General features: G+C 45.6%; 1 protein-coding gene across 4 annotated transcripts in view; it reads right to left on the reverse strand.

The window, feature by feature from the left end:
• Positions 1 to 25,094, reverse strand: part of RFX7 (regulatory factor X7) — a 51,965-nt gene extending 26,871 nt beyond the window's left edge. For 3 of the 4 annotated variants that reach the window (XM_074600839.1, XM_074600840.1, XM_074600837.1), the window contains exons 1-2: positions 24,766 to 25,094; positions 2,771 to 2,804 (exon numbers count right to left, since the gene is read on the reverse strand). In XM_074600839.1, coding sequence (XP_074456940.1) covers positions 2,771 to 2,804; positions 24,766 to 24,911 — 180 coding nt within the window. In that variant the 5' untranslated portion in view covers positions 24,912 to 25,094. The remainder of the gene's footprint in view (positions 1 to 2,770; positions 2,805 to 24,765) is intronic. The other variant, XM_074600841.1, reaches the window with a different exon arrangement.
• Between the last annotated feature and the right edge of the window lie 2,213 nt (positions 25,095 to 27,307).

A 27,307-nucleotide genomic window follows, 5' to 3' on the forward strand; every position in this document is an offset into this window, starting at 1 on the left:
TATAACAAGTAAAAGGCAGATAACTTTGGTCTCTTGTATAAGTAATTACAGTCCCAGTGCCCTTATACCAGCTGTTTTCCATAGTCCCCTGCTGCTCGCTACCTCCCCAACAAAGACTCTTGCCATCACCTCTGTTTCTTCTTCCTGTTTCTCTCTTTCTTGCTACCCTGTGTTGAAGTAGGCAGCCTATGTGCCAAAGACCGTTTGTGTGCAGCTCTGCCTGATGCTACCAAACACAAACAGCAACAAGCATAGCCTGATTTCTCTCCACTGGTGTTTTTTAAGATTGCTAGCAAGCTGATCAAGTTTAAATGCTTTAAGGTATCATCAGCACCTCCCAATATAGCTGAAAGCTAATCCCAGATCTCCTCCCTACAGTACGAAGGGAGACAAGGGACAGACGTTGTCCCTTTATGCTTCATGAGACTGATTCGAAGGCCCTGCAAAGGTTTCCATCTGAACCAAACATGTGAGAATGTGCCCTGAACGGAAATGTTCTGACCTGCCCATCGGCTTGGAGTCGGGCTCTCTGCAGGCAGCTGGGACCCCCATCACAGGGCTGCTCTGACAAACCCGTACACATTCCACCAGAGAGGCAACCTGCTCACCTACCTCCTGCAGGACAAAACTGGACAGGCCTGCAAGGAAGCTCCAAACAAGTTATTTAGAGCTATATAGTCACAGCCTTTTAGTTTAACATACTTTTAGATTGTGCCTTGCCACCCACAGCTTTCCAAATGCAAGTAAAAACGGAGAAACCATTTTGCCAGAATTCAGTTTAATTTTTATTTCCTAAAACTATTCTGACCTTGGATGTTTCTCTTTTTGAACTACCTGAGCAGCATTAGATCTACCTTTGCTAACCTAGACGGAGAAACCATTTTGCCAGAATTCAGTTTAATTTTTATTTCCTAAAACTATTCTGACCTTGGATGTTTCTCTTTTTGAACTACCTGAACAGCATTAGATCTGCCTTTGCTAACCTAGAGTGGCCTTTCCACTGTTGACAGGGCTCCTCTGAACTCATCAGCAGGACAGACAAGGAGGCATCTGGAACGGAAAACGAGACCATCAGGACACTGCTGCTCTGTTCCAAGTCAAGCCACGGAGACTACTTTGCATCCAAGAGCACTAGTCAGAAAAATAGCTTGTCTGCCCGATGGGTGAGACCTACACAAATGAACGGGCTCGTACAAACTGACAATCCCCACCTCGGCACCCTAGTGCCACAAATCTGCAGAATTTAATGCAAGGATAGTCCTAGTGTAATTCTATTTTCTTAAAATGGATTTCCAAGAAGCAGATGACCGGTTAACCTCCTACTTATTTACTTCCTCTCCGATGCTACTTAGGAACACCTACCCCACTTCCCATTTTTCACCACAGATAAACCTGGTGTTAAAAGAGTTTTATAGGTGCAATTTGCCCTTTTGCCACCGAAGGCTCACATACAAAAAAAATTAAGACCATAAGACACCTGCTTTGTGTCCACAAATGTCAATGAGGAATAAAGTGGACAAAAATGACGTTTTGCATTGCTATTTTAGTTGGATGCATCCTAGAATTTTTAGGCATGGGCCTAAATTGGGTCCAAAGTCTGTTTGCAATACAATACAGCTTACTTTAAAGCTCTTACCACAACAAATTAAGAGAACATTTTAAGGAAAGAGAATTGAGAGCCATCTGAATTAGCCTTTGAAAATGTGACTTTAAGGAGTATTCTTATTTAGCTCAGCCATACAGCTGAACAGATTCTGTTTGATGGTATCCAGATGGTTGTCTGTGTCATCTTTCTATCTTATCCGCTGGTACTTCTGGATGAAATGCCTAAGGTAGAAAGTCAGAATAAGCAGACCCTTCCAGTCCTAAGATTTATGAACTCAGACTCTGATTTAAAGAAACTCACAACCTGCTCACTATTAAAAACAAACAAATAAACACCCCTTCTGAGTTAGTGCTAGGTATTTGCTTCCCAGAAGTAATCTCTTATCACTGTCTAGATCCTGTTATGTTAAATGCACAAAGGAAGATGATGTTTATGAATTTCAAGGTTTTTCCTTCTTCAAAAAAATGGTATTATCTCTCTGTCCTAAATAGCACAGCAAAGCTAACAGGACCTGCAGCGTTGCACATTTCTGGGAAGGTACCTGAGATGGTGTGCAAGTTTTGAGGTTAGCAAGATTTTAGAAGAAAAAAAAAACAACAACAACAAACCAGAAATCTGATAATTATGACACCTGCAAGCTTTTCACAGTCCAGGACATTAGTCTCCCAGGTTTTGTGCAAACATGCAGTTCAATCTAGTTCCTTCCTTAGAACGTCGTACCAGCCATGAATTAACTGTTTCAAGGAAACGACAACAGCAGCAATAACCGTTGTCGTTAAAGGCCTAAAGAGCAATGGAACTTGAAGGCACAATTAGCTTCTTGCATACTCTGATCTGGGCAATACATAATCTTGCGTTTACTAAAATCAGGCTTACAAGAGCAGTAAGTCACCTTTCTGCGCTGTATCTCTACTGACAGTTCTACGAGTGGCAATCACAGCCGCTTGCTGCCAGCAATGAGAGGTCAATACTTCCACAGAAAACAAATACCAAACCCACATCATGTATTTTTTTGACAATAGGAACTAATTTTGATCACATTTAGTGGCAGTACCTTAAAGCGCTGCTACAGAAAACCTTCATAATAGCTGTCAGTCTCCAGAGCCATCTATTTTGGTCTTGCAGTTTATTAAATATTAAAAAGCAGTCTGGAGTTGTACTTACCAAAATGCAGTCCACTTTAGATTGTACAGTTTTGCTAGACATGAGGGAAGAAAGAGAGAACAGAAATCTTGAATTAATCTAAACAGCAATGACAAAAATATTACATATTAGAACTTCTATCACTGTATTACAGGCTTAATCACCTGCTGTGAAATATCCTGCTAGTCTATGGAAGAAAACTCATCCGGCTTTTTTTTTTTTTTTTTTTTTCCAGAAAGTCACCCCAAACTTAACTGTTTGTTAGAATTCTTGCTGTTTTGCTCTTTTATATAAGAGTTGTATATTTTTTTTAATGAAATATCATTGCAACTGGGAGCTATTATCCCAAGTTGCAAAGCAGCCAGGATGGATGTCACTACTTTTATTGTAAGCTCTTCCACAATTCAGATGCATTTTTCTTGTTCATCTCTAAACGTCATTAACACCCCCCTCTCCCCGCGCTTCTGTAAACCCCACTACTTCAAGGCATTTATTTCTAGCTTTCCAAAGAGCTGCTACAAACAGACAATTGGTATCCCACTGGCAACTTAGGAGTTTTCCACGTTAGTCCCACTACCTCCCAGCTGGCTTATTAAGAAGACATTGGGTGGGGACTGAATGCCATAAACGACACCAGTACATGTGCCAAGGAGTGCAAATGGTACGGAACTTATTATACTTCATATAAACACACCCATAAGCAGCTTTTGTGTTTCTTAAGGGTGCTGTAGTTCACGTGCTTGGTCTTACTGCATTAGTTAAAGGCATTTTATCATTGGTTTGACGAGGAGCAGGAGCTTTAACATGCAAAAAACAACCGTATCTACTGCTGGACACCTACTGAACAAGCACTGAAGAACCGTTTTCGGAGTTCAGGGAGAGATCCTTTTCCTAGTAGGATAACACATAATTCCATCTCCCGTTAACACAACAAATCTCATTTCCAGGTATTTTACTTTTGTGCAGGTGCTACCACATACAAAGAAAGACCAAGTAAGGTATCTGATGGATATACTAAAATCATAAATAAGAAACCAGCAAAACAAACAGCTCTAGTGTCTGGTGGTGGTAGGAACCAAAGCTACTGAACCAGCATCTACTGTTGTATCAGATGCTGAAGGAGGCAGGAGCTTGGTTGTCCTCCTCATTACAACACCTCATTTTGAAACCGGACAGTCTAAAATCTGCAGGAGCTGCTAATACTGATTCCCCTTCCCATACAAGAACTGCATATGTTATAGTGACAGAATACAACAGAATATTTCAACAGGTAAGAACATATGATAAGTCAACTGAAGCAGACACATCAGCTGACATCCACTTCAGCTGACTTTGTGTAGAAGACAATCAGACAGGTGGACACTCGGGAACACCAAGGAGGGAGTAAAGCAGAGCTGTTGAGGATTTGTGAGAACAAGGAACGCTGACGATGGTAAAATGTGAGCTTTTTCCTTGCCTTGGGGAAGACGCTCACATCTACCATAGCAACTGAAGAAGGGAACCCAAATGTCACCTCACTCTTCAAAAACGGTCTTACTAGAAAAGTCAAAGGACACAAAGCATGGAAATCTGCTGCGAAGGTTTACCACTGCGTCTGGCCCAAAGCTGACCACCGCATGCTGGTCCAAGTCCCGCTGACACAGACGGCTGCTGCAGGAACACTCCCTTCACCCTGCACCCCACCTGGCCCCGCTGCTTCCTGCCCCTCGCAGGGTCTCACAATCCCGGTGCGGCTACAGATCCACAGCCTCTCCAGCAAGGCAGTGCTCATGGCAACAGGGCTCAGGCATATGTACCCGTTTTTGTACCTTTTTCTATGGCTTCACGTGACAGCTTAATGCAGAGAAGGAGCACGGTGGACACCGGGATGCAGGGGACAGGCAGATCAAACCTAGCCCAAGTACAGCCTCTACTCTACAGACTTGCTGAGGACATTGTCCACTAGGCTTCTCAGGAGAACACACTTCAGCCAGCACTATTTCCCATCCAGATAGGTTCTGCCAAACTGCGCATAAGCATGCCCATTTGCATTAATATTTTCTTCTTGCAAAGAGAAACAGGCAAGTTGCCAGGAGGCAGGTGGGCAGGAGATCCCTAGAGCTGTCCTTTTACCTCCAAATAGCAGTCTGAGTCAGTAAATGTAAATTCTCAAATTTAGTTCAGCTCTTCCAGTTTGTGACCTCTGCTCCTACGGCACCGACCACAGTGTCGAGAAGCCGCAGCAGAAGAGCAATAATAAGGCCAGCAAATACAGTTTCTCCCTGTTTCCCTTTCATCAACTGGTGGCACAAATAGGATAGTCAAGTTCATGTCCTCCAATCTGCAAGCAGATGTTGTGACATTTTAAAAGGCAAAGGTCCTAAAGCTTCAGCATGATGTCTATTTTAACAGCAATTTTTTTCATCCGCTGCCCCACGCTCCCTAGTATACCGGGAGGACATCATTAAAATTTGCTAGTGGTAAAGGGAGGCTTCTTTCCTCCTAACCAGAGCACAGGTTAATGTGATTCTATGAAGCCTGCACCTAATGACATGAATGCTTCTTATCTACTGTCCAGTGAAGTTGATCCACGTCAAAGTCAAGCAACGGCAACACCGAGGAACCAGCCCTTTGACTGGGAAGGTGCTGCGACAGTGACCTTCTCATGGTCCCGAGCACTACACAGAAAAGCTCCGTCTGGTGACACTGCAGGAAACATCTCCATCAAATCAGGAGACAAAAGGACATGTGACAAGGGTGGCAAAGGAATGGCCATCCCAGTTACAATGTGTTTGCCACTTCTGTTTATTTCACCCCACTTCTTCCTTCACTAACAGGACAGATGTGTTTTGAAAGTTGAAGTTTCGTCAATTTTGTTTACAAATAAATAAGTCGGCTTCTGTCTCTGTCAAATGCATCCCTTACCTAATTATTATTGCAATTACAGTAATACAACCAGAGATCCCAAGAGCAAGGCTGAATCGAGTCCTACAAAGAGCCGTTCTAATGTTTGGAGGCTGCTACCCACACACTTTGCTACACATCTAGGAACTGCTGCGGGAGAGCAGCGGGAGCCACGGATGTCCTTGCTAATGAAAATAACCGTCTGAATCTATTAGGGACCTGAGACCATTGGAAAACTAAACTTAGAAACCACACCGTGAGCCACGAACCAGTGCTGCTCCTCCTGGAGAGCTGCTCCTGGGGGCTCGCTGTGACTCAAGGAGCATGAAACTATATATCAAAACTTTGGAAAAAAAAAAAACAATAAAAAAATAATAAATCAGTGACACTATCACAAGCAACAATGAAACTTTTGCTCGGTGGATACCGCCGTGCAGACTGTTTGTAAGTTCAGGTACACTGAGTGACTCAAGAGGGATGTAGTCCTGTTCTACTGTCTACAGCAGCGCTCCTCAAATGCTGGCCCAAACACCAGTCTGGATCAACCTGCTCGCCTCCGAAGAACTACCACCAACCACTCAAAAACAAGAGCCCAGCTTCCACTATTTAGTAAAAGAGCAGAGAAAAGGGTGTTTCTCAGCCTGCGGTTTAGAGAAGCGTGGTAGGGTGGCTCCCTGCCATGAAGGAGACCCCCAGCCCTACGTCCTCCCAGGGAACACACTGCTTTGGGTCTGCAGGGGAAAGCCTTACTGGAAAGCCTCCAGCCCCTCTTAACAGCATCAGCTTTTGACTTACCCTTTAGGCCCAAGAACTTTGAGAGCATCTTGAAGGTAACTTTCAAAGACTGCAGTAATTTAGTCTCCTAGACGCTGAAGCCACGTTGACCAACTCCTGAAAGTATCTTGGGGAAGATGGGAAGGGGGGAAATCAGACTAAAGCATTTCCTCAAACTGCTCTTCTATCTTATGCCAAAGTATGCATGTCTGCTTTCCCTGACCTATTTATGTATTTCTACTCAAAACAGACCCGTTTTGACGGCCCTGACTTGGCACGGGCAGAACAAGGAGTGTGTTCTCTCCCCAGGTGTGCAGCTGGGTTTACTTCGCACTGGGGGAGAGTTGGAGGGGAAAAAGCAGGGGGAGAAGGCAAGGAGATGTAATTTTTTTTTTTTTAAGTGGCATAAAACCAGACTCTGCCAACCTTTCTCTAACTAAGCAATGCTTTACTTTCAGGAATATGTAGCTGAACTATGCTGAGCAATATAGGACTATCGTATTACAAGAGGTGGCAGAATTCAGTTGCTCCGAGCACACTGAGCATTTCCTTCATGCTGCAAATAGTGGAAGCCATATAACCACAAGGGAGACGAGAAGCCTTACGCCTGTGAGACCAGAAAGAGGAAGGTGGTTGGGAGGGGTAAAAGAAAGCCCTCAAACTTATTAGCTACTGCCTAGTTAACTCTAAGCCTTCTCAAAGCCTGCACAGCCACTGAAACCAACCCTTATCAGCTTTCCAACTGCGGACCACTCACTCCCCATGAACGCCAGCAGCGTGACCAATACTGGGGAGCACGTGCACAGCAAACACGCTGCATGAACACCACGCGCCGCAGCACAGCTCCCGTCCTGGGACACGCTGGCGAAGAGGCTCCCGGCCGTGTCCCCAGCAGGAGCAGGACAGCAGCACCTCCAGGACTCCAAGACTCCAGGACCACCTCCCAGCTCCAAAAGTCACAGGGGATGCGGCTCTCGTCACTCCGGCACCAGCAGTGGACCCCATCCTCAAGGGGAGGAAGGCGTCGGTAACAGCAACAAGTCCAGCTCACCAAAATTCAGGGGACAAGCAAAGCCACGATTTATTGTGCAAAATACCATGACGGTTTGACCAGGCCACCAAAGCCAGGAAGCCCAGAGTGATGTTTTCATGTGAAGTTTCACCCCATCAGTGAAGTTGCGGCAGATACTCTGTATCCTCTTCAGCCCAAAACTGCAAATGTTTGCATAAACTAGAACACACTCCCGAAAAACAGCCTCCGTAGCTGTGTTTCGTGTGCTTGGTACATTTTGGACAGCCTAGGGAAAACATTATTTCTGCCAAAGCCTAATGCAATTTATGAAAAGGACGCACTTTCCACCACTGCTAACAGCCGTGCCATACACCATGGAGACAGGATAAAACTCCTGACCCCTCAGCAAGGGCTCCCTGTTTCCGAGACCCAGGCACTCCGTTACATTATTACCCTATATAGAGAATGCAGTAAGAAAAGTTGCAACTAGAAAGGAAAACCCCAGTGTGTAGTTAGGTATCATCAGCAGTGTTAACTAGTTACCATCTCAGAGAGTAAGCCACCTACTCTCTCCTGCAATTACAAGAGAGAGGAGGTTTATGAAGTTCTAAAATAAGCTTTCTTTAGAGGAGGGGAAAAAACCAAACCAAACCAAACAACCTGTAAGTTTCACTTCTTGAGCATCCAGCAGCAGCTCTGGCGGAGCAGCCGGCCCAGGGGCTGTTCAGAACCCCCCCAGCCCTACACCGTGCGGCCACACACTGCTGCCCCAGGATTTTCACTCAGCTATCCGAAAGCAAGCTTTCCCTCTGAGAAGAGTACTCCAGAGAGCAGTGAGAGCTGTCTGACAAGGAAGAATTATTTTGGCCACACGGCCTTTTAAAAATTACCCAGCTCTGAAAAGCCCCCGTCTCCCACTGCATCAGTTGTTCCCCCGTACCATCTCCAAGGGTTGATGTCAGACCACTTCACTGCAGGGTCCACGGGTAGCCCCGAAAGGCTGCTCCCATGGGGAGCAAAACCACGTCAGCAGCATTTGCCAGGCCCGTGTCCCCGGGCACAGGGGGTATTCTGGTGTTGGCAGCAGCCAGGAGCTCCTTCTCCCGAGCAGCGTCCTGCTGCCTCTTCGCCTCCTGCAAAAACCCCGTCAGCTCCCGAGGAAAGCCAGTTACACCCCGCTACTGAATACCGACAGCGACAGCTTTGGCAAAGTCACCTTTCTGAAAGCCACGTTAGAGAGGGTCATTATCAAACTGACCACACGTCCTTTCCAAAAGATTCGGTATCTATTCCACAACTCTGACGACATTTTAAAAAAATATCTATTTACTCTGTATGCTGTGCAGAACCACTCAATAGCAGGATTAGCAACCCTATTACAGTAAGTGGTACTATCAGAAAGGTACTATTATCACATCCTTACCACGACAAGCGCTGCGTCCCAGCGGTGCCTGCAGGATTCAGCCCTTAATTCTTAATCTTACTGAATTAATGCTTCTCTTTCTCAGACTAACAGCTCTAAATATATCTTTATATAACCTTCCATTCAGAAGCACAAAGAAATGTTAAACTGGAGCCAAGGATCATCTAAGGAGAAAATTATGAAACAGCCGCCTATGTGTGCTGCTACTCAATTAACATCTTAACATATGCCATGTTACATTGTCTGGCTTGGCTCACGTTGATAAAGAAGTAAAATGGCTGTAAAAGCATTTCAATTAAATATTTAGAAAGCAGAGCTGCAAAAGGTTGAAACATGTTTGAATTAGTGAAATGACGACTATATATACTGCTCAGCTACTGGAGTGAGAGCTTTTGCTAGCGGAGGTTACTGAGACAGGAAAGCACCCCCAAGCCGGGCAGGTCCCCGAGTCACCCGGGGCTCGCTGCCACTCGCACCACTCGCCCTCCCCCCCCTCCCCGCCATGCAGGACCCAAAAATCGGGTGGCTTCTGATGCCACCTAGGGGCTCCCTCCCTGCCTGCACTTCTCTCTCCCCCGGGGATAATTCAATGTCACGCCTTACAGACAAGGTGCTTGAACCTAGCACAAACACAAGCAAACAGAAGCAAAACATTTAAGACAAGGCAAATAAATCTTCCAGTATTCAAATGCAGATATATTCTTATTCCAGATAAAAGCTACAGGGACCATAACTGCACCTTGGAAGCATGTGAAGTATTGTTATTTCCCTAAAGCATGAAAATAGCCACAGAGTTGTGTCCACTGGGAACGTAGAAAAGTGTCCAACTCTCAGGCATCAAAAAGTAAACGAAGCAAGTATTCACCAATTTGTAAATATTGGCTCTTTCAGCTTGACTTTCAGGCAGACTCCTCCTCAATCCAAGTCAGCAAAATCAGGAAGCAACAAGCCCAGCAAGCCGATAAAACAGTGCGACAGGGGCGAGCTGCAACCATTTCATCTTCCCTGTAACTTAATCCACATCCTTCCACTCACCCGGGAGAATAAGCCAGACCGCTTTTCCATCAGACAGGAGAAGGAGCAACGCGGCATCACAGTGCTGAAAAAAGCAGCAGTTCAGCATGCCACGGCATTTTAAGTCAGTGCAGGTTAAAATTGGTCAAACGCATGACTTCAACACTTGTTACTAAAATAAATGCAATTAAAATATTTCATATAGGATAAAAATTTAATCCCTTCACCATTTCTGACACTATGATGATTTTATGAGTATTAAATAATGCCAACTATACAAACAGCTGAACAAAGAAGGAAGATAAGGCTGCCCAAGTCTCAAATGTAGCCCATCATAATGAACTGCCAAGAAATAATTAGCCGGCAGACATCAGAATACCTACGTCTGAAATTTAGGTCTACACACGTCTCTTAGCTCTCTGAAGAAATCTAGCTGTATTCAACGCTAAAGGCTTGTTCCACAATTCTTAAAATAACTGGGAAGAACTTGCAACAACCACACACCGCCAGGTGCTCTATTCCAGCAACAAGACGATCATTTAAGTTCCTGGAGGTTTTCTACATTTATTTAAACACAGTATTTTGCCACAAGATACTTTAATTAACTCTAAAGAGAGAGCTTTTACACAGCTCTCACCCCGGTTCTTTCAGCATTGCTCTGAATTAAAATCAGTGCATATTGCTATATTCAGGCAGGACTCTTGATTCCAAGGATGCGATGCCCTCTGTACATTATGTGGGAAGATAATATGACTTCAGAGGAGCTGCATCCTGTATTTATTACTAACAATCTACATGGGGCACTGCAGGGCGGTCTTCTAAGATCAGTCTGCAAGGATCAATTGCCTAGAAAGGCTAAATACAAAAAGCACAGGGCGATCTCAAAAAAGCTACATGAAAAAAGACTGCTTGAGTAGGAACTTAATCTAAAGTATGTCCCACTAAAAGCAGAAAGAATGGGTAGTCGCCAGATAGGCAGCTTTGTGGCTAAATGGCAAATCATCCATCACCACGGCTCATGAATTTCACAATGAACACTTCTGTTTCTAAAACTAATTATGAAAAGACAAATCGATCTTTGGTTGCTTCTGAATTCAGTCTATAGATAGCTAAAAGATCTGCTGTGGTATTTTCAGCCATGGTCAGCAGAAGCCTAATCACAACATTATTACTTAATGCTAGTATTTCTAAGGGGTCTGAACTGGAGATGCTATAAAGCCTGATGAGATTTTTCTCAAGCCTTTGTCCCACATGGCTCTAAGGAAGGATGCCTAGTGAAACTAAAGGGGCAACTCAAAAAAAACCAACATTGGAAGCTTTTGCATTGGATTCTGCTGAGCTTTGTGTAACTATGTAATAAACATAGCCCTATGCAGATTTGTACGTTTATGGGTGTGTATTAACCGTAAGCAGAGTGTAGAACCGTTGCTATTTTCTCCTGAGCGTGGGTATTGTTTCACCTTGCTGCCAGCCGTCTGTAGCCACCGTTTCTGGAGGGAAAGGCAGCGCAGGACCAGGTCTGAGCCCTGGGGCAGGCTGCCATGCCCAGCGAGGCGCTGCCTTCCTCCTCCTCCTCCTGTTGCCTCTGCAGGCGTGGAAGTGAAAAAAACGTGCACGTGTGTTTTGGAGGTGTGCTTTTTTTTTCCCCTGTTTTTTGGTTTGGGGTTTTTGGTTTTTTTTGAGTTGCCCCTTTAGTATCATCTGGTTAGCAGTGCCGCAACCCAGTCCTACCCAAGCTCTTTTGTGGCTTTACCCTGAGTGAGTGCTGGCACGTGGAGCAGATCAGACCCTCCTGCACTGCCAAGCCCAGCGCTGAGCCCCACGCACCACTCAAGTCCCACCAAGATGAGCCAGTACTCGAACACCCCAGGCAGCCATCCCCTCTCCAGAACCTGCAGGGTCAACAGCTGCAGGTGTCCCGCTGGCAGCCTGGAGAGGGGCCCCAGCCATCACACCATGCTGCCATCTCAGTGCTACCTGGGGCCGGACACACACTAGGAAGTGGGGAACATTTTGCAGGTGCAGTGGGGCTGGTTAGCCCTTCACAGACGGTGCACTGGGGAGGATCATCTCAGCCCACAGGCCTTCCCCAACACATGCTTTGTCCCTCCTCCATGCCGCAGACATCCACCTCTCCCCTCCACACTGCACAGCTCACCCAGAGGCATCAGACTGTCTTTCTTGCAAACAAATCCAGCTTTTATCCAGCCCCCTCCTCCTGATGCTGCTTGCAATACCTTATTACCTCCGCTTCTGCCCCCATCTCTGGACATCTGCATTCTTCCTCCTTGTCACTCCCTTTCCTCCCATGGCTGTCCACCACACAGCTCCTCTGCACCCTTTTTTCCACTGAAGGAGGAACCTGTACGCGAGTGCTGACCTTGGTAACTCACAGGAATGCAATCCTTGCAACCTCTTAGGTTTCCCTGTGCTGAGTAATGCCCAGACTATCTACAAGCAGTCTCCAAGCATCTGCCTATTAAAAGGGTCACTTCTTTCATGCTAGATGGGCATGGCTTCACTGCCACAGGAAACGCAACTTCTCCCCCTGACCTGTGCCACGCTGCTCACTGGCACATCCCATAACCCTACTCCCATCCACAACTTTTTTGTAGACGTGAAGATTTAAAGCTGAGTGTATGCAGGATGAACGTGGCACTGCTGCCTGATGGTGACAGCCATACAACCTCCCATCTCAAAAAATTCCTCCTTCTTCAGCTGCCGCACGTTCCTTTAGGCCTCCATCCTTCAGCCTTGTACCTGCACCCTGTGGCATTTATCACTCACCTGCCAGCTTCAACCCACTCCGGGCATGAAACTGACTGGTCTCCACAGTTAAAAAGCTGCAAGCAGCCAGAAGTCTCTTGCCTACGTCAAAGGTCAGTTCACTGAATACTAAAGCAGTATAAACCTTAAGTTTTCCACTCTCTGTTCCTGGGGGTAAAAAAAATAATCCTAATGGCACCTTTTAAAATTATCTTAATCCCAAAACCAGAATCGTCAGAAAAGTTACAAACACACGCTACTCCAATTCTCAAGGATTTAGTTTGGAAAGTTTGACTTCCCCTAGCCTGCAACCCAGCTGAACTTTAGTTTGCTTGCAGACTCAACAGCTTGTCTAAACCTGTAAGCTGTGCTTGCTTAAAATTAAAGCAGCACAAAACGTAATTAAGTTCCACCTGTGTAAGTTCATACCTGCATGCATCTATTTCAGTTTGCACCTACAAAGCTGAGCTGGAACACAGCTGCCTTCCCTCCTAGGTGGTAGCTTCACTGCATCAAACGAGCATCTCGCACGAGCCTGCACAGCGGGACCGGTTGCTCCAACCCACCATGAGGTTTACCAGCTCTCGGGCTCAGGCACCCTCAGGCCTGTACGGTTTCACGGTGGCCAGGACAGACAACTCCCCTGCCAGAGCTGCATAAAAGACAAGCATAAGGCAGAGGAGCACCACTCCCTCCATCACCTTCCCTCCACCCACTGCCTCCTTCAGGGCTGGGCTGCCTCTGCAGCTGTGACCAATGAAGCAGCAAGTCCAGCCGAGCCTTTCTTTCCTCTAAAACCTCATTTATGAATGGAAATTATGAACAGCAGGCATCCGACCAGTACTTAATGCCTCACAACCTTAGGGTTCAGTGCTCCATCTCCTTGGAGCAGAGTCCAACATATACAGGCAGACTGTGCTACACTGGGCTCCGACACCCCATCCTACTTCTGTAAGCAACTGGGTGGGGATGGGACCCAAAACACTGAGAACGTGGCCATTTTCTTCTCAAGTAACACACCTGCTTTGCAGGCATGATGTTGCCTATATGCATTTTGATATCTATTCTAAAACTTTTCATATTGTCACGGTTTTCTTTTAAAAACTGCCCTGCCCTGGTAGAAAGTACTGAAGCCACAGCCCCACAGGTCACTGAGTTTAGCACTCCATTAGCACGATTTGCAGAACACCTGCCTGGATTCATTATTCATAATATGTCCATTTCAAACATCACAGGAATTGCAAAGTTACACCACTACTTACTCAGTAAAATAGTCAGAAACAGAAAAGGCTGTCCTTGATTAAATCTAGAACGGATTTCAGAAAAACTGTATCAAGCTTCTGACTTTCTAAAAATCATAGCACCAGAGAATGATATTTAAGATGGCTGTAGACAGAAAGCAACCAAAGCCATATTCACTGAGATAACCACACTGTTGAAATTCACCTGTAGGCTGCAGCATGTAACTGGCTAACATCTTTCAGCATCTAGCAATTTACTGAGCTACGCTTGTAGAAGAGTCTCACACCAGTGTTAACCACAGGTACCTGTCTGATGGGTCTCTGCAGAAGACGACATTGTCTGAGAGCGCTACAGAATCGATCGGCCTGGATTTTCATTCCTGTGAACCACACCATGCGTAAACATGCCAGTGGGAGAGCAGGCGCCTGCATTAAGGGAATGAAAATGTCTTTTCCTGATTATTAACACAGTTTGAGCTCAATTTTCAAGGTGAACTATATGCTGCTTTGCCACTCCCTCATGAGTGGCTAAATTAATAGTCAAGCCAAACTTGCAGCTCACCTGTCTGAGTTTGATGAATTTTGGAAGGACCATCTCTTCCAGAAGAATACAAGTTACTCGAGCTATCTCCTGATCCTATGCTGGGCCTAACTTGCCCCAAAGCTACTGGCATTTTAAGTATTCAGTGGTAACTAAGAACTTTTCTGAAGTGACAAGAATCCCTGTGAAGTGATAAATAACAATTAGTTATTCTTAGTTCTGCATTGCAAACACTTACCCATTATAAATATTTTCACCCTTAACATCTGGAGCAATATATTGATGGACAACATCCCAGGACATAGACATGTGCCTTAGTGCTCACCAAGAGGCCTTCCACACACTGAAGCACCCGACACACAATCTAACTTTCATTTTCCAATTAAGCTGAGTTTCACTGCCTTGAACGTACAAACCATGACAGTACACAAACCTCGCGTTCTTGATCCCTCCAAGAGAAGTAAGCTTCTGGCAAGTGAAAGATGCACATATCCACGCAGATATGTGCAATGAAAGCTAAACGGGGACTGCTTAAACTTATTGGTACTAAACAAAACAATTACCTTGTTTTTCATTTTATTCTCAGCCTGAGAGATCAATAGTATTACCATCTTTTTATCTGTTATTAACCAGGGAAATCGACTATTCATGGTGTATATTCAAGCATGTGTCTACAGGGTAATCGGACACCTACCTTCTACTTGGAAGTAATCAATAAGAGATAGGTGTCTGAGTATCTTCATGGATCAGGGACTTAGTTTTATAGGTTACCAAATCTTCAGGGACAGCATTTTAGCATTTTTTGCATGAAAAAATGATAATTTACAAGATTAATTTTTAACTGAAATTTCACTATAAACTGCATTTAGACAAACTTTTATCCTATGTAATTAAACACACAAATCAGCATTTCAAAACTGCTGTAAAAAGAAAAAAAAATTGTGTTTTTTCTTATGTCTTCGGCACATTTGTTGATTACTTGGGATTTTTTTTGTACTCAGTAAGCTATCTCTAGCTAATAAATACAACTGAAGGTTTCTGTTCAAAATATCCCTTTCCACATTTTTAGAACTGGATCTGTCAATCCCACTTCATTCACTTGTTGCACGGAAGAAGCAAGTACACTTTTCTCTCAGCTGCCGATTCATTTCTCAACTTTTTACAAGTTAATCATTGAACTATACCACTGGAATCAAGCACAATGAAGAAAAGGCAGGAGGAGCCAAAAGCTCTTCAGGACACTGCAGGTCCAGGTGTGCAGCTTGCCATTACTGCCAGTGAGTAATCTGACTGTCTTTTAAATATCAACTAATTTATTTAGTTTACATGACTGCTAATAGCAACCGTAGGCCCTAACACAGCTTGTCATTTAAAATGTTGACAGGCGTAATAAATAAAAAAATATTTTAAAAAAATCAAACTGTAAAGAAAATAGACAAACTTTTTATGTACCCTTAATGAAAGGAATACCAGACTTTGTCAGAGCCGCCTCACCCGCAGCTACGAAATTCCGTACAATCAGCACAAGGCTCATGGAGCGATCATTCACTTTTCCTTGAGAAACACAGCAAGAAGCACAAAGCATCTGACCATAACGTGAGAGACAGCAGCTGCAGTCAGACGATGCTGCTCACTTCGGCAGGGCACCCGTCCCGCCAGGGCACAGCAGGGACACCGATGGCATCTGCCGCCTGCGTGCTCTTCCAGAGAAGCTACTGCCTGCGCCCCGCCAGCACCGGTCCTGCCAGAGGACGTCCAGCCCTGACGTAGACACCTTGAGTCCCAGTTTCAGGTTGCCTCCAGACACAGCACTCCCACGGCATCCAGCACCACCTCACCCAGTTCTTCCCCCGGCTTAATAAGCATCCGAGCCTCTCGAGTACTCTTCTCCGCTGAATTCGCAATAAAACTAGCATGTGGTTCTGGAGGAGGGAGCTGTCACTATTTTTCAAAGGAGATTAAAAAAGGACTTAAAATTCCATCCACAAAAAATATCAAATCTTTCCCATTTACAGGCCTTCAGCCAGTTACCACTTGTGGTACTGAGTAACTGTCTTTTAAGCCTGTATTTTAATATGGTAACTGTTCTGAAGAGGAAGGGAGAAAGCACACAGGAGTGTTTTCACTGAAGTCACAAAGACTATTCCGAGTATTTCCAGGTGACTTCTAAAGAAGGGCAAGAAGCCGCCGAGGAAAATGCAGCAGAACAAATTGCCCGTCCTGCCATCCAGCACACCTCGCTCACAAGCTAATTCTCGTTTGTCCGAGGGATGCTCGAGGCAGACACTTCCAGGCAACATCGCACTACAAGAAAATTCCAACGGTCTGTTCATATTGCTGACAGCTTTAAAAATAATTTAATTCACTGCTTTATAGGCAACCAAAGTAATGAACTGTAATTCCTGCTGTCCAGTGCAATCCAACTTTTTCCTCTGGCAGGAGTCCCAACAACCTTATAATGGCACTTAGGAATCTCTGACTAAGAAATACGGATTGCCTCCATGCCCGTGAGACCATCCATCAAAAAGGACAGCCATAAATCACGGACCTTGACATTTAACCACAAATTTCCTCTCAGGGGGAGACACGAAGATGCCTCATTTAATAAACGAGTTCTTCCCAGGAACAAGATTTTCTTCCCAAACTTGAAGTACCTGACGACCGGTAAGCGATACCATCCCCAGCCAGCTCCAGGGAAAAGCAAGGCAGGACCCGTCGCTCCAGAGGAGCACAGGTACACCCCGAGAAACCTACATCCGTAGGCACATCCCCAACCTCCGCAACTGCACCATGCGGTGTGTTTATGGGTTATAGCTAGAAAAAGGTAACAGCTCAGGTAGCCTGAGCAATATATGAAGACTAGACCACTGGCTGGGCAAGGCAGAAGAGCATGGCGGGTCTGCCACCCACGGGGAGGACCCTCCGCCAGCTCCCACCCACAGAGACCATCCCCATCCCCAGTCCCGCCTGCAGCAACACGCGGCCTCCCCAGCCTTTGACTGGCACAATGTCACTGCAGTAACCACAAGCAATTAAAAACAAGCAACAGAGAAAATATTCGGGAAGTTTTGAGTGTTTTTTTTCCACTGTCTTAATGATTAAACATTCAACAACAGAAAACACTTGGCAGCTTACTGAAAGCCTGTTGATGGCACAGCAGCCGATAACGAGCATCCTACTTGATGACAGATAATCCTTTTTCCATTAAATCAAGAAAGCATTAAAATTGAGATACTGGCTAACTCCATTTAGAAGAAAACAAAAACCCTCAAAATTCCCAAAGATCTGAGGGAACAAAACAAAACACCCAACACTTTCAGAATTTTTAGGTGTATTTAGGGGATTTTTCTCACTGGCTTGAAACGTACCAAGTTTTGCTGGCCTTCTGGTTGGGCTCTTCCTGGGTGACAGAGCACACTGCATTTTCATCTATCCAATTTACCTTTTGAATCGCCTGCTGATAACTTTCCAAATGTACAGTCCAGCGTTCTACCTGGACTGCTCCAGAGGCAAGCCAGAAAGCTACCTCCACCTCCTCATCTTCGCCGTTTAAAAATAAGGAGTTCCTTATTTACATATGAGGCTTTGTAATATTAGATATTAGAAAGGCTTGAACCAAAAATCCAAATTTGGATCCTGATCTGAATTTTGCAGCTCTGGCCCTTCTCCAAATACTTCTGTTTGGCAAGCGGCAGAGTGGAGTAACAAGAGAAGGCAACATACATAAGTTATGGGATCTGTATAAAAACATTAAGCTCAAGCCCTGCTCTCAAAACTACACACATGCACCAAAAAAAAAAACAAAACCCAAAAACAAAACTAACAAAACCACACCAAGCCCCAATTAATTAGAAGATTAATCAGTGCTTCAGTATAAATCTGATCACCCAAACCTGAGCAGTACTGTCATCTCATCCAGTTACAGGGTTTTTTTCTGATTAATTTATATGGCATCCAGAAAATTTTAGGAAGGGTTTCTAAGTGTGCTTTTCAGACAGAGATTTGGATTCCTCCTCGCCAATGGCATACAGACATGTGCAAATCAAACGGAGCTGCCCAAATGGGGAGGTACCCAGCTAGGGAGGCCCGGGATGACAATCCTGCAGTTCTGCACTTATTAAGAACTCGTTAGAAATGCTGCTCTGAATCACAATGTCACACCGTCTGACTTGCCTCACTGAAGGGAACTCCTGCGGTGGAAAGCAAAATGTTTATGAAACAAGGGATCGCATATGTTTGATGCTGTGAAGTCAACAATTTAATGCACTCCTATGCATCACAAATGAACAGCAGTAATACTTAGCCAAATCTTTTATTACTCTAATATTGTTTTTTCCCCCCATATACTTTATTAGATCCTATTGTTTCAAGAAACAAAGACAAACAAAACACGAGAGCAAGAGTGAAAAATCCACTCTTCCTAAAAGCAGATTTACAAAGATCTTTTTTTCTGCAAAGCTATTCCGTCCAACTCTGAGCCAGGATATTCAATAAAACCTCAACTCCATTCTCAAAAGGTTACATAAAGGTCAGCATTCATTTTATTCAGGTTTATTTTCTAACCTTGTAAAAATGCCTGCAGACCAAATTGGCTTCCACACCTGCTGACCTAGAAACTCCACCACCGTGGTGGCCATGCCCCGTTTTGGAAAGTTGCTTCTCCTCCCACACCAATCTGGCAGGGACAGCGGCAGCATGGAGAAGGCTTTCCCAACAGCAAGGGGAAGTACTTCTGCAGAAAATAGTAAATGCTTTTTTAAGACGCTTTGGTGAGGAGGAATTCTTCCACGGGGAGTTTCCCCCCAAAAGGAGGGTTTCCTCCACACAGGAACGCGTGGTAATAAATAAAGGGTGTACCTGGACCTTGTTCAAGGGAATGGAAGATCTCCAAAACAACCCACGGAGAGGATGGAACAGCCATCCTCCAGGAAAAGAAGTCGAGTCAAAAAAGCGACAAATGGTGTAGGATTTATTTTGCCCAATTCAAGAGATCCGCACCACAGATGGGTACACCCTGGCACACAGTTTAAAATTTGTTTACAATCAAAGAGAAATAGGCACATAAAGCGATCAGATGGATTGTTTTATGGAAACGCCTTCCCCCGGAGATGGTCCTCACCTCAGAAGTGCATTTTTCTCCACAACGGCTACAAGGGAACTACCTTGACCAACTCATGCAGAAACAGATGGAGTCAAACGCAACAAATTCCACTTTCTGTTCCTATCCATTTGGGGAAGCAGAGTGTGAAGGAGAATGACATGCTGCTAAATGCTTTGCCCAAGGAAGGCTGACCTTCCCTGAAATCACCAAGAACTACTCTAAAATACGGTCCACAGCTCATTTTTTCCTGTGTATTTGACTGCTTATACACCGCATCAGGAAATACATTCAGGATTCACCATCATCTGTAAACAATGGAACCATAAAGCCAGGGAAAACTGGGTTAGCAATGAGAAATTTTTGCAGTTTCATACAGCAAGTCTTAGCTGCGGGGCTCAAAGTACTTTTTCGAAGGAGGTATAAACACACTTCTGATGTTACATAGATTTAGTGAAATCAGTGCAGCCTGTACACCTGTCAATGATAATTATTAGCTCTTCCTCACAATGGTTAGAAACCTTTTATTGAGGAATTCTAAGTTTTGTTTCCCACCTCCAACAATGAATTAACCGGGACGAAGGAGGGAATGGCGGCTGGTGCATTTTGGGCTGGGGGTACAGAATAACCACAATGAGTCTGTAATCAGTTACAGGAAATTTTAAGTTCTCCACTCAGGTTTGACAGATCATTTAACAAAATACAGAGGGTTGATTTGGGGATTTTTTTTTTTTTTTTGCTCTTATTCCCTGCCTCCTTCCCCCAAGTTACACAAAACTGAAAAATTGTAAATGCAGATGGACTGGTCTACAGATTAACTCAACCTGACTCAAGAAATACGTGTTTTAAAAAAAAAAAAAAAAAAAACACAAAACATAAAGGGTGTTATGGGAATTTCAAGTGCAGAAGAAAACTACCAAAAAGGTGTTTGCACCTGCATTTGCAAAGAGCCTGAAACGCATACCCCTTGAGCTTCCCGCTGCATTGCCAGGTGCTTTATTAAAAATATCAAGACTGTCAATCATTTTTTCTGCTGACGTAACCACACAAATAAGTAGCAATTCCTACTATGAAAAATCTCAATGGCATTTTCCAAATTGCAGAACATTTGCTCTGCCAACAGCTAAAGCAACGATCCGCGCTTGCTGACAATGCCTAATGAGGAGTGATGGATGAGTTGCAGGAGGGAGCAGGGATGATGTAAGTTGTAAGAAAGAATGGAGCCTTCCAAAGATGAGAAAATACTGGTGTTACGATCAGCTAAGCTGGTTTTCTAGCATGATACCAAGAGCCCAAAACTAACAAGGGCACAATTCACCTCCTACTCCCCTTTCAACATGAGACAAACTGGGCCTTAGGACATATAATTTTGGCACTGCCCGGCCTAGCTCATGTGGTTTTCCAATACAATTTCTAGCTAGAAGAGCTATTTGAGGACAAAAATCATGGATCTGAAACCCACACCCACGTCCAACCGAAATGGCTGCAAAAGCAATGCTTTGTATTTGCCACTCCACACCGCTGGTCCTCAGCTCGGTTTACACAAGAGATACTGGAGAGGGGGAGGAGAGAAATTAATCTCTCCAGCAGAATTATTACATTCAAATCCTAACAGATGCCTTTAGGCCAAAACGAGCCAAGATGCAGGCAAGGTGAAAGAAGCTGGGGCCAACCCGTGCACAGATGCAAGCACCAGATTACTATTTACAACAGTAAACAAGCACTCATTGAAGAATCATCGCCAGTTATTCGCAACAGTGAACAAGAAAACAAACCCGTCCGTTCCTTCAATGTTCGCAGCTATGGACTGGATTTCAGATTAATACAGGGAGCGGAGGGATTAAATTGCCTAAAACTGTTGGTCTTTTTCATCCACGCCAGCAAGAGCAGACCCTCAGTCAACACCTTCCTCCCTTGGTCATCTCTGCATCTCAATCCTTGTGCCACGCTCCTTTTACACACTCACATCCCTGGCTCTCTCCAGCTACGGGATATTCTTTGGCAACTTAACGTAATATTGTGTAGACTCTCATACACCACCATATGTTTGGGTACAGAAGCATCACCCACAAATAACACGCATTTGGTAATACAGTACCCTCACGCGAAGAAAACAAGTGAAACCCCATTAGTCTATATGCTCAGACAGCTGACTAGGGAGGTTTTCCCGCCTCCGGCTCTAACGTCTGGACAAAAAGCTATTAATAAATACGAAAGCTTTAATGAATCTAAAGGGAAATAAAACCAGGCAGATTACGGCCCAGTGTCCAGCGAAGACCAGGGCACTTTACAAACCCGCCCAACCCGACACTAATCAGCCAGGCTGGGCTCCCAAAGACGTGCTCTCCCCGTCTAGACTCCTAATCCGGCAATGGGAAAAGACATCCAATATTATTTCTGCCCCTTTCAGCGACACCGTAAGAACACATCCAGCTGCCTCAGCAATGCACATCCACAACACAACACAAAAACGGATGCCACTTCACTGGATGTGTTCAAGTGGGGCAGAAAGGAAAAAAAAATACATTTAGATAGCGATGAACTTATTTATTGTAACCAAACCACAGTTAAATATCTGTATGTGATGCTGTAATGCAAATAAATACTTCCTGATTTGTTTTTAATCACTGCTAAATAAATTCCTTTATCTTCTCCTCCTCACGCCGAACTAGTGGTCACTTTATATGCAAAAACACAACAAAAAAAAACCCAAAATCAGACTGGAGTCCTAGCAAGCATATTTTTAAGTCTTTAGTACATACACTGACCGTGCCTGCAATTTTAACCAGCAGGACTTAACCTATTGTTTCATTTTAAGGGACTCCACATGTTCACAATTACTTGAGCTACTTTTGTCAAACTACATTTTAATTTAATAAACAGAATAAATTAAGTATGAGTTGAGATAATGAATAACTCATTGTCCCGCTCAAGGCCTACATCACACACTATATTTATATTTGTCTGTACAGTGGAAGGACAAGCACAGACTTGTTTGTGACCCTCAAGTCCAGTATTTCAGTAGCTGCTATATTTTGCTATACTACTATTTTCATTGAGAATACAATTTGAAGACCGAAACCCTTTTTTTGTTAAAAAACAAACACACACAACCAACTAAAAACATCCATCCACTATGCACACATGTGTGGGAGAAAAGAGGTAGGGAGAAAACAATATGGAAGAGTAGTTATCTAGATGGGTTAAGTCCTTCGGGAAGCAAAGGAGGGACTGAAGGTGCCAACCTGCCAGCACACACGGAAGAGGGGAGGAAGAGGAGGGAAGGCAGAGAAGAGGAGGGTCTCTTCTGCACATTACACCTAGTTAACAGCAGAGCAGTGCCATTTGCACAAGCTGCCTTCCACCAGCTCTCCCGCTGTTTACCCATCACCCTCTGAACAGCAGAGCGGATCTGAGACCACAACTCCAGAAGGAGACTTTCCAGAGTTTCCCCCGAGTGCGGCGTGCACGACTCCCCAGGCAATGCTCCTCACCCTTGCTGCCCAAAACCAACCACCCCATCTCCATGAAGATGCAAATTAACGTGAAACTCCAGCCTCAAACGACGACCACTTGATCCCAACACAGAATTTCTAGTAATCCCTAACACGAGATTTGAAGATATCAAAGAAAAGGGTTTCTTATAAACGATAATCTTATCTTCAAATACTGCATTTTGACAGCCTAACCCCCAGGGAAAGGATACTGCCTGGAAGCAGCAGGGAATTCCCAGCCGGGTGCAGGAAGCGGGTAGCCAGGAGGACCACTCGCGCAGAGGTGAGGAACGTGGGTGAAAGCACCAGGAGACAGGGCTGCGAGGTGCTGGCAAAACCTCTGCTGGTCACAGGCTCCTGGCACCCGTCAAGCCACCTACAACAGGCAAAACCCCGCATTCCTTTGTACCAAACCTGGGCTCAGGCCACTCATCAGGTTTACCTGAATCAAATAAGCAGCTTTCATTTAAAAGGCTAACATATGCGCTCTTTTTCCTTGAAAAGAAAAGCCATAATAAAAGCAGAGGGTTTACTTAGTAGCCATTTTGTCTTCAACTTGGACATGATACCTAATCTGAATGCAATGTAAACATGCTCTCGGAGGCTCATTTCCAAACAGCACGTTCATGGAAATAGAAGAAAATATAAAAAGGCCATCACTAAATACCATAATAAATTAAGAGGGTGTGAAGATTCCGTGATGTAAACAGACAGGAAATTCTGCAGTTTGTATTCCTTCTCTAGGTCACATTGCAGAGAAAACCAAAACAAAAGGTGGCAAGCGTGAATTAAGGACAATGAATTATTATTTACTGCCTAAATTAAAAAAAGAAAAACCAACCAACAACTAAACAATAAATGCAATTTCAGTATGCCATACAATAAAAGAATCTGAAGGTTAAATTATATTTAGATTCTCTTTCTTTCCCAGCTACATCAATTCCAATCATAAAATCTAACTATAGTATGAGGTAATATGCAAGCGAGATCAGTATGTTTTTATTAGGATGAGGACATGTATATAAATACATACATGGTGGGCATATATAAAGGAAAACATTATATACCAGTAACCTATATTTACAACTCCCAACTTCCACAATACTTTATCAGCCCCCTCAGCCAAAAGCAGCTTTTACAAACATACACAAAATAGAAATGCTGCAGGTGACAGCCTCTTGCAGATTTTCTTTTTTAATAAACAGAATATTTTATTTGCAGAGCAAGCCCAAATTTACCTATTTCACCCAAACGCATAAAAATAAATATTCTTAAGCAACATGTTGGTTTACTGTGAATTTTAATTTTTAGGGACAAACCCCCTGGATTCCTGTGCAGAACTTGCGGACCGCGGTCACAAGTTTGAGGCGGAATGGCGCTCGGAGGCTGAGAGGGGGCAGGTTTACAGGGGGGCTGGGAAATCGCGCCCCGACTGCGGCGCTCCGCATTCCGCGCTGCGCCAACGCTTCCGCGCCGGGGCTCGCCAAAAACACGCGTAAAAAATCCGCGGGCCGCGTAAGATGCCCGCTAATTAAAATGCCTTCAGCAGGTGAGACCAGACCCATCCGTAATCACCATTATCGCCGCGCACCAGCGGGCAGCGCCGCTAACACCCCCCCATACACACACACACCCCCCCGGCACACCTGCCTACCGCCACGCGTGTTTTCCGCGCGGCTCCGCGCTTCCCGGCACAAAGGGGCCGCGCCCGCGCACCCCCCTTCCCCCCCCGCGCCTCATCCCCGGGGCACGGCCCGGCCCGGCCCTTACCAGATGGAGCTGCGGATCTTGTGCTGCAGCGCGTTGGCCTCGCCGCCCTGCAGCCCCGGCACCAGGGCCGGCAGGGCCCCGCCGGGCGCCGGGGTGCCGGCCAGCCGCCGCGGCGGCTGCCCCTCCGCCTGCTGCTCCTCGGCCATGGGGGACGCTGGCCGCCACTAGGCCTCTGCCGCAGCCCTCGAGTGAGTCGCCTTCCCCCGCTGCCCGGGGGACATCACGGGCGGGGAGAAGCCCAGCCGCCTCCCGCCGCTACGCCGCAGGATGGCCGGCCCGGCCCGCGGCACGGCGCATGGCGACCGCGCAGGGTCGCTCCGCGCTTCCCCCCCCCCTCCCCGCCTCGCAGCACCTGGCCCGGCCCTCCCCAGCCGCCGCCGCCGCTGCTCCTCGCCGTGCCCGCGCGGCCGCCGAGTGCGCAGGCTCGGCGCTGCCCGAGCAGACGGGCCGCCCCGCGCCGCCGCCGCCGCCGCCGCCGCCGGGGAGGGGGCCGGGGGCGCGGCCGCCGGCGGGCGGCCGGAGCCGGAGCGGGGTGGGGACGGCCCCTCCGGTAGCCGGGGGGTGTGTGGTGTGTGCGTATGTGCGGGGGGCTTCTCCCGCAGCGGCCCCGTTCTGCGGGGAAGGCCCCCGCTGCGAAAAGAACGCTCCCGTGCGTGTATTTATAGATATGTATTTATATATTTATGTATTAAAAAAATACACATAGATGTGGCTGATTGCTGTGGGGTGCAGCAAGCGCGTCGCCGGAGACACACGAAGCCCGCTCCTGCGGCAGCGTGACATCAGCCGGCCGCACCACCGCCTCTCGGGGTGCACCGTCCCTGCCACCCAGCTCAAAATGCTCCTTTATTAAAAAAAAAAAAATCAAATCCCGCGCAGCTCACACCTCCCTGGGGAAGCCAGCCATCGACCCTGGGCGAGCCCTCGCCAGCCAGCTCCCGTGTCCCCCAGACGTAAATCGTGGGACCGTGAGTCCCACAGGCCTTTTCCCCCAGCTTTCTGCTTGAGCTGCCCCTCTTTTTCCAACCACTCCAATTCTGGATGGGAATTCACAATTTTCGCCCTCAGGCAGCCCACGGCAGGGGGACGGACGCCCAGGTGCCCTTTCTGAAGGTGGTATGCGAGAAGAAAGAAGTGATCACAGAAAATGTGGGCCTAAAGAGGTCTAATGATGTAAATACACACGTGGAGATAGGGCATTGCTAAATTTAGGCGATGAGTATTTGTAAATTACTATGTCACCAACCAAAGCGAGACTTCTCAAAAATAAATCTTTGCTTATGTTTTCCACTGCTCCAAAAATCAGAACATTTATGGCTATGACAATGATGGTGATTTTCTTCTCCTTGTAAAACCTCTCATCAGAACCACAAAAACTAAGCTCTCTTGTTCCTGCCTCTTATTAAAAGCTTTTTTTTTTTAAAACTTTAATTGGAAATTTCTGAAGGGCATCCAAAAAAAAGAAGAGAAAAATTCAAGTAAAATCTGTAATCAGAGGTAAACAGAAAAGTAATCAATTTAAAATCCCTAACCGCCATGCTTTTTACAGGAAAACTACATCAATATGCATGTAAACTGGCACAGGGAGACAAAGGTGATATTTTCAAGTTTTGCGGCAATTTCCATCTCATACCAATTGGATGGACACAGCCAGGGTTGCCTCCCTTGAGATCTTTTGGTGGATCCTGTGAAATCTGACCGGCCAGAGCTTAACCCACAGGGATCCCAGCCCCAAAAACGTTCCGGTCAACACGTACCTGTCAGTCCCAGATGGAAATCGATGGACCTACACATCAGAATAAAGTTCAACAGATGTGCGTTGTGTTTGCAGGATCGTAGACTATTCCAATAAAGTGGAAAAATATGCATCATTTCAGTGTTGCTTTCAGTCTAAACCAGCAGTTGGAAGACAAGTTTACTATTTAGTTCCTCATGAATTTAGTTCCCGGCCATGCCAAATGGTAATCACACTTATTTACAGCTGCATGGGCATCATATGACCCAAAACAATAAATTAGTCACCTCTCCCCTGCAAAATCTGCCGCAACGGGCATAGTCTGGCACCCCGGGGCCACCGCCGCCGCTCTGTAATTACACTGGGTGTTTTAGGGCAAAATGTGGTTAAATTGGCACAGAGACTAAATAAGTGGGCTAGACTCCCACCAGGTTGCATTTTTGTGCTGGAAGTGGTCAGTGGGCTTGGCCTCAAAAGCTATGTCAGTACTGCCATGTCTCACTATCAAGTCACCTTTTTTTAAAAAAACCAAACCATATTTTTTTCCTGCGTTTTTTTGGTATGAGGCCTTTCAACTGTTAGCCGGTTTCTGTTGCCAGGTTTGAGTAGTAGGCCCCAAATGAGATTGAACAGGGGCCCAAAATAGGATTGGGGTGCCATTTTGTGTAAAGAATCAATCATAGAATCATAGAATGGCTTGGGTTGGAAGGGACCTTAAAGATCATCTAGTTCCCCCCCGCTGCCCTGGGCAGGGACACCTCACGCTAGACCAGGCTGCTCAAGGCCCCGTCCAGCCTGGCCTTGGAA

This window comes from Larus michahellis, chromosome 9 (assembly GCF_964199755.1).
Source record: "Larus michahellis chromosome 9, bLarMic1.1, whole genome shotgun sequence".
In the NCBI taxonomy this organism is placed as follows: Eukaryota; Metazoa; Chordata; class Aves; order Charadriiformes; family Laridae; genus Larus; species Larus michahellis.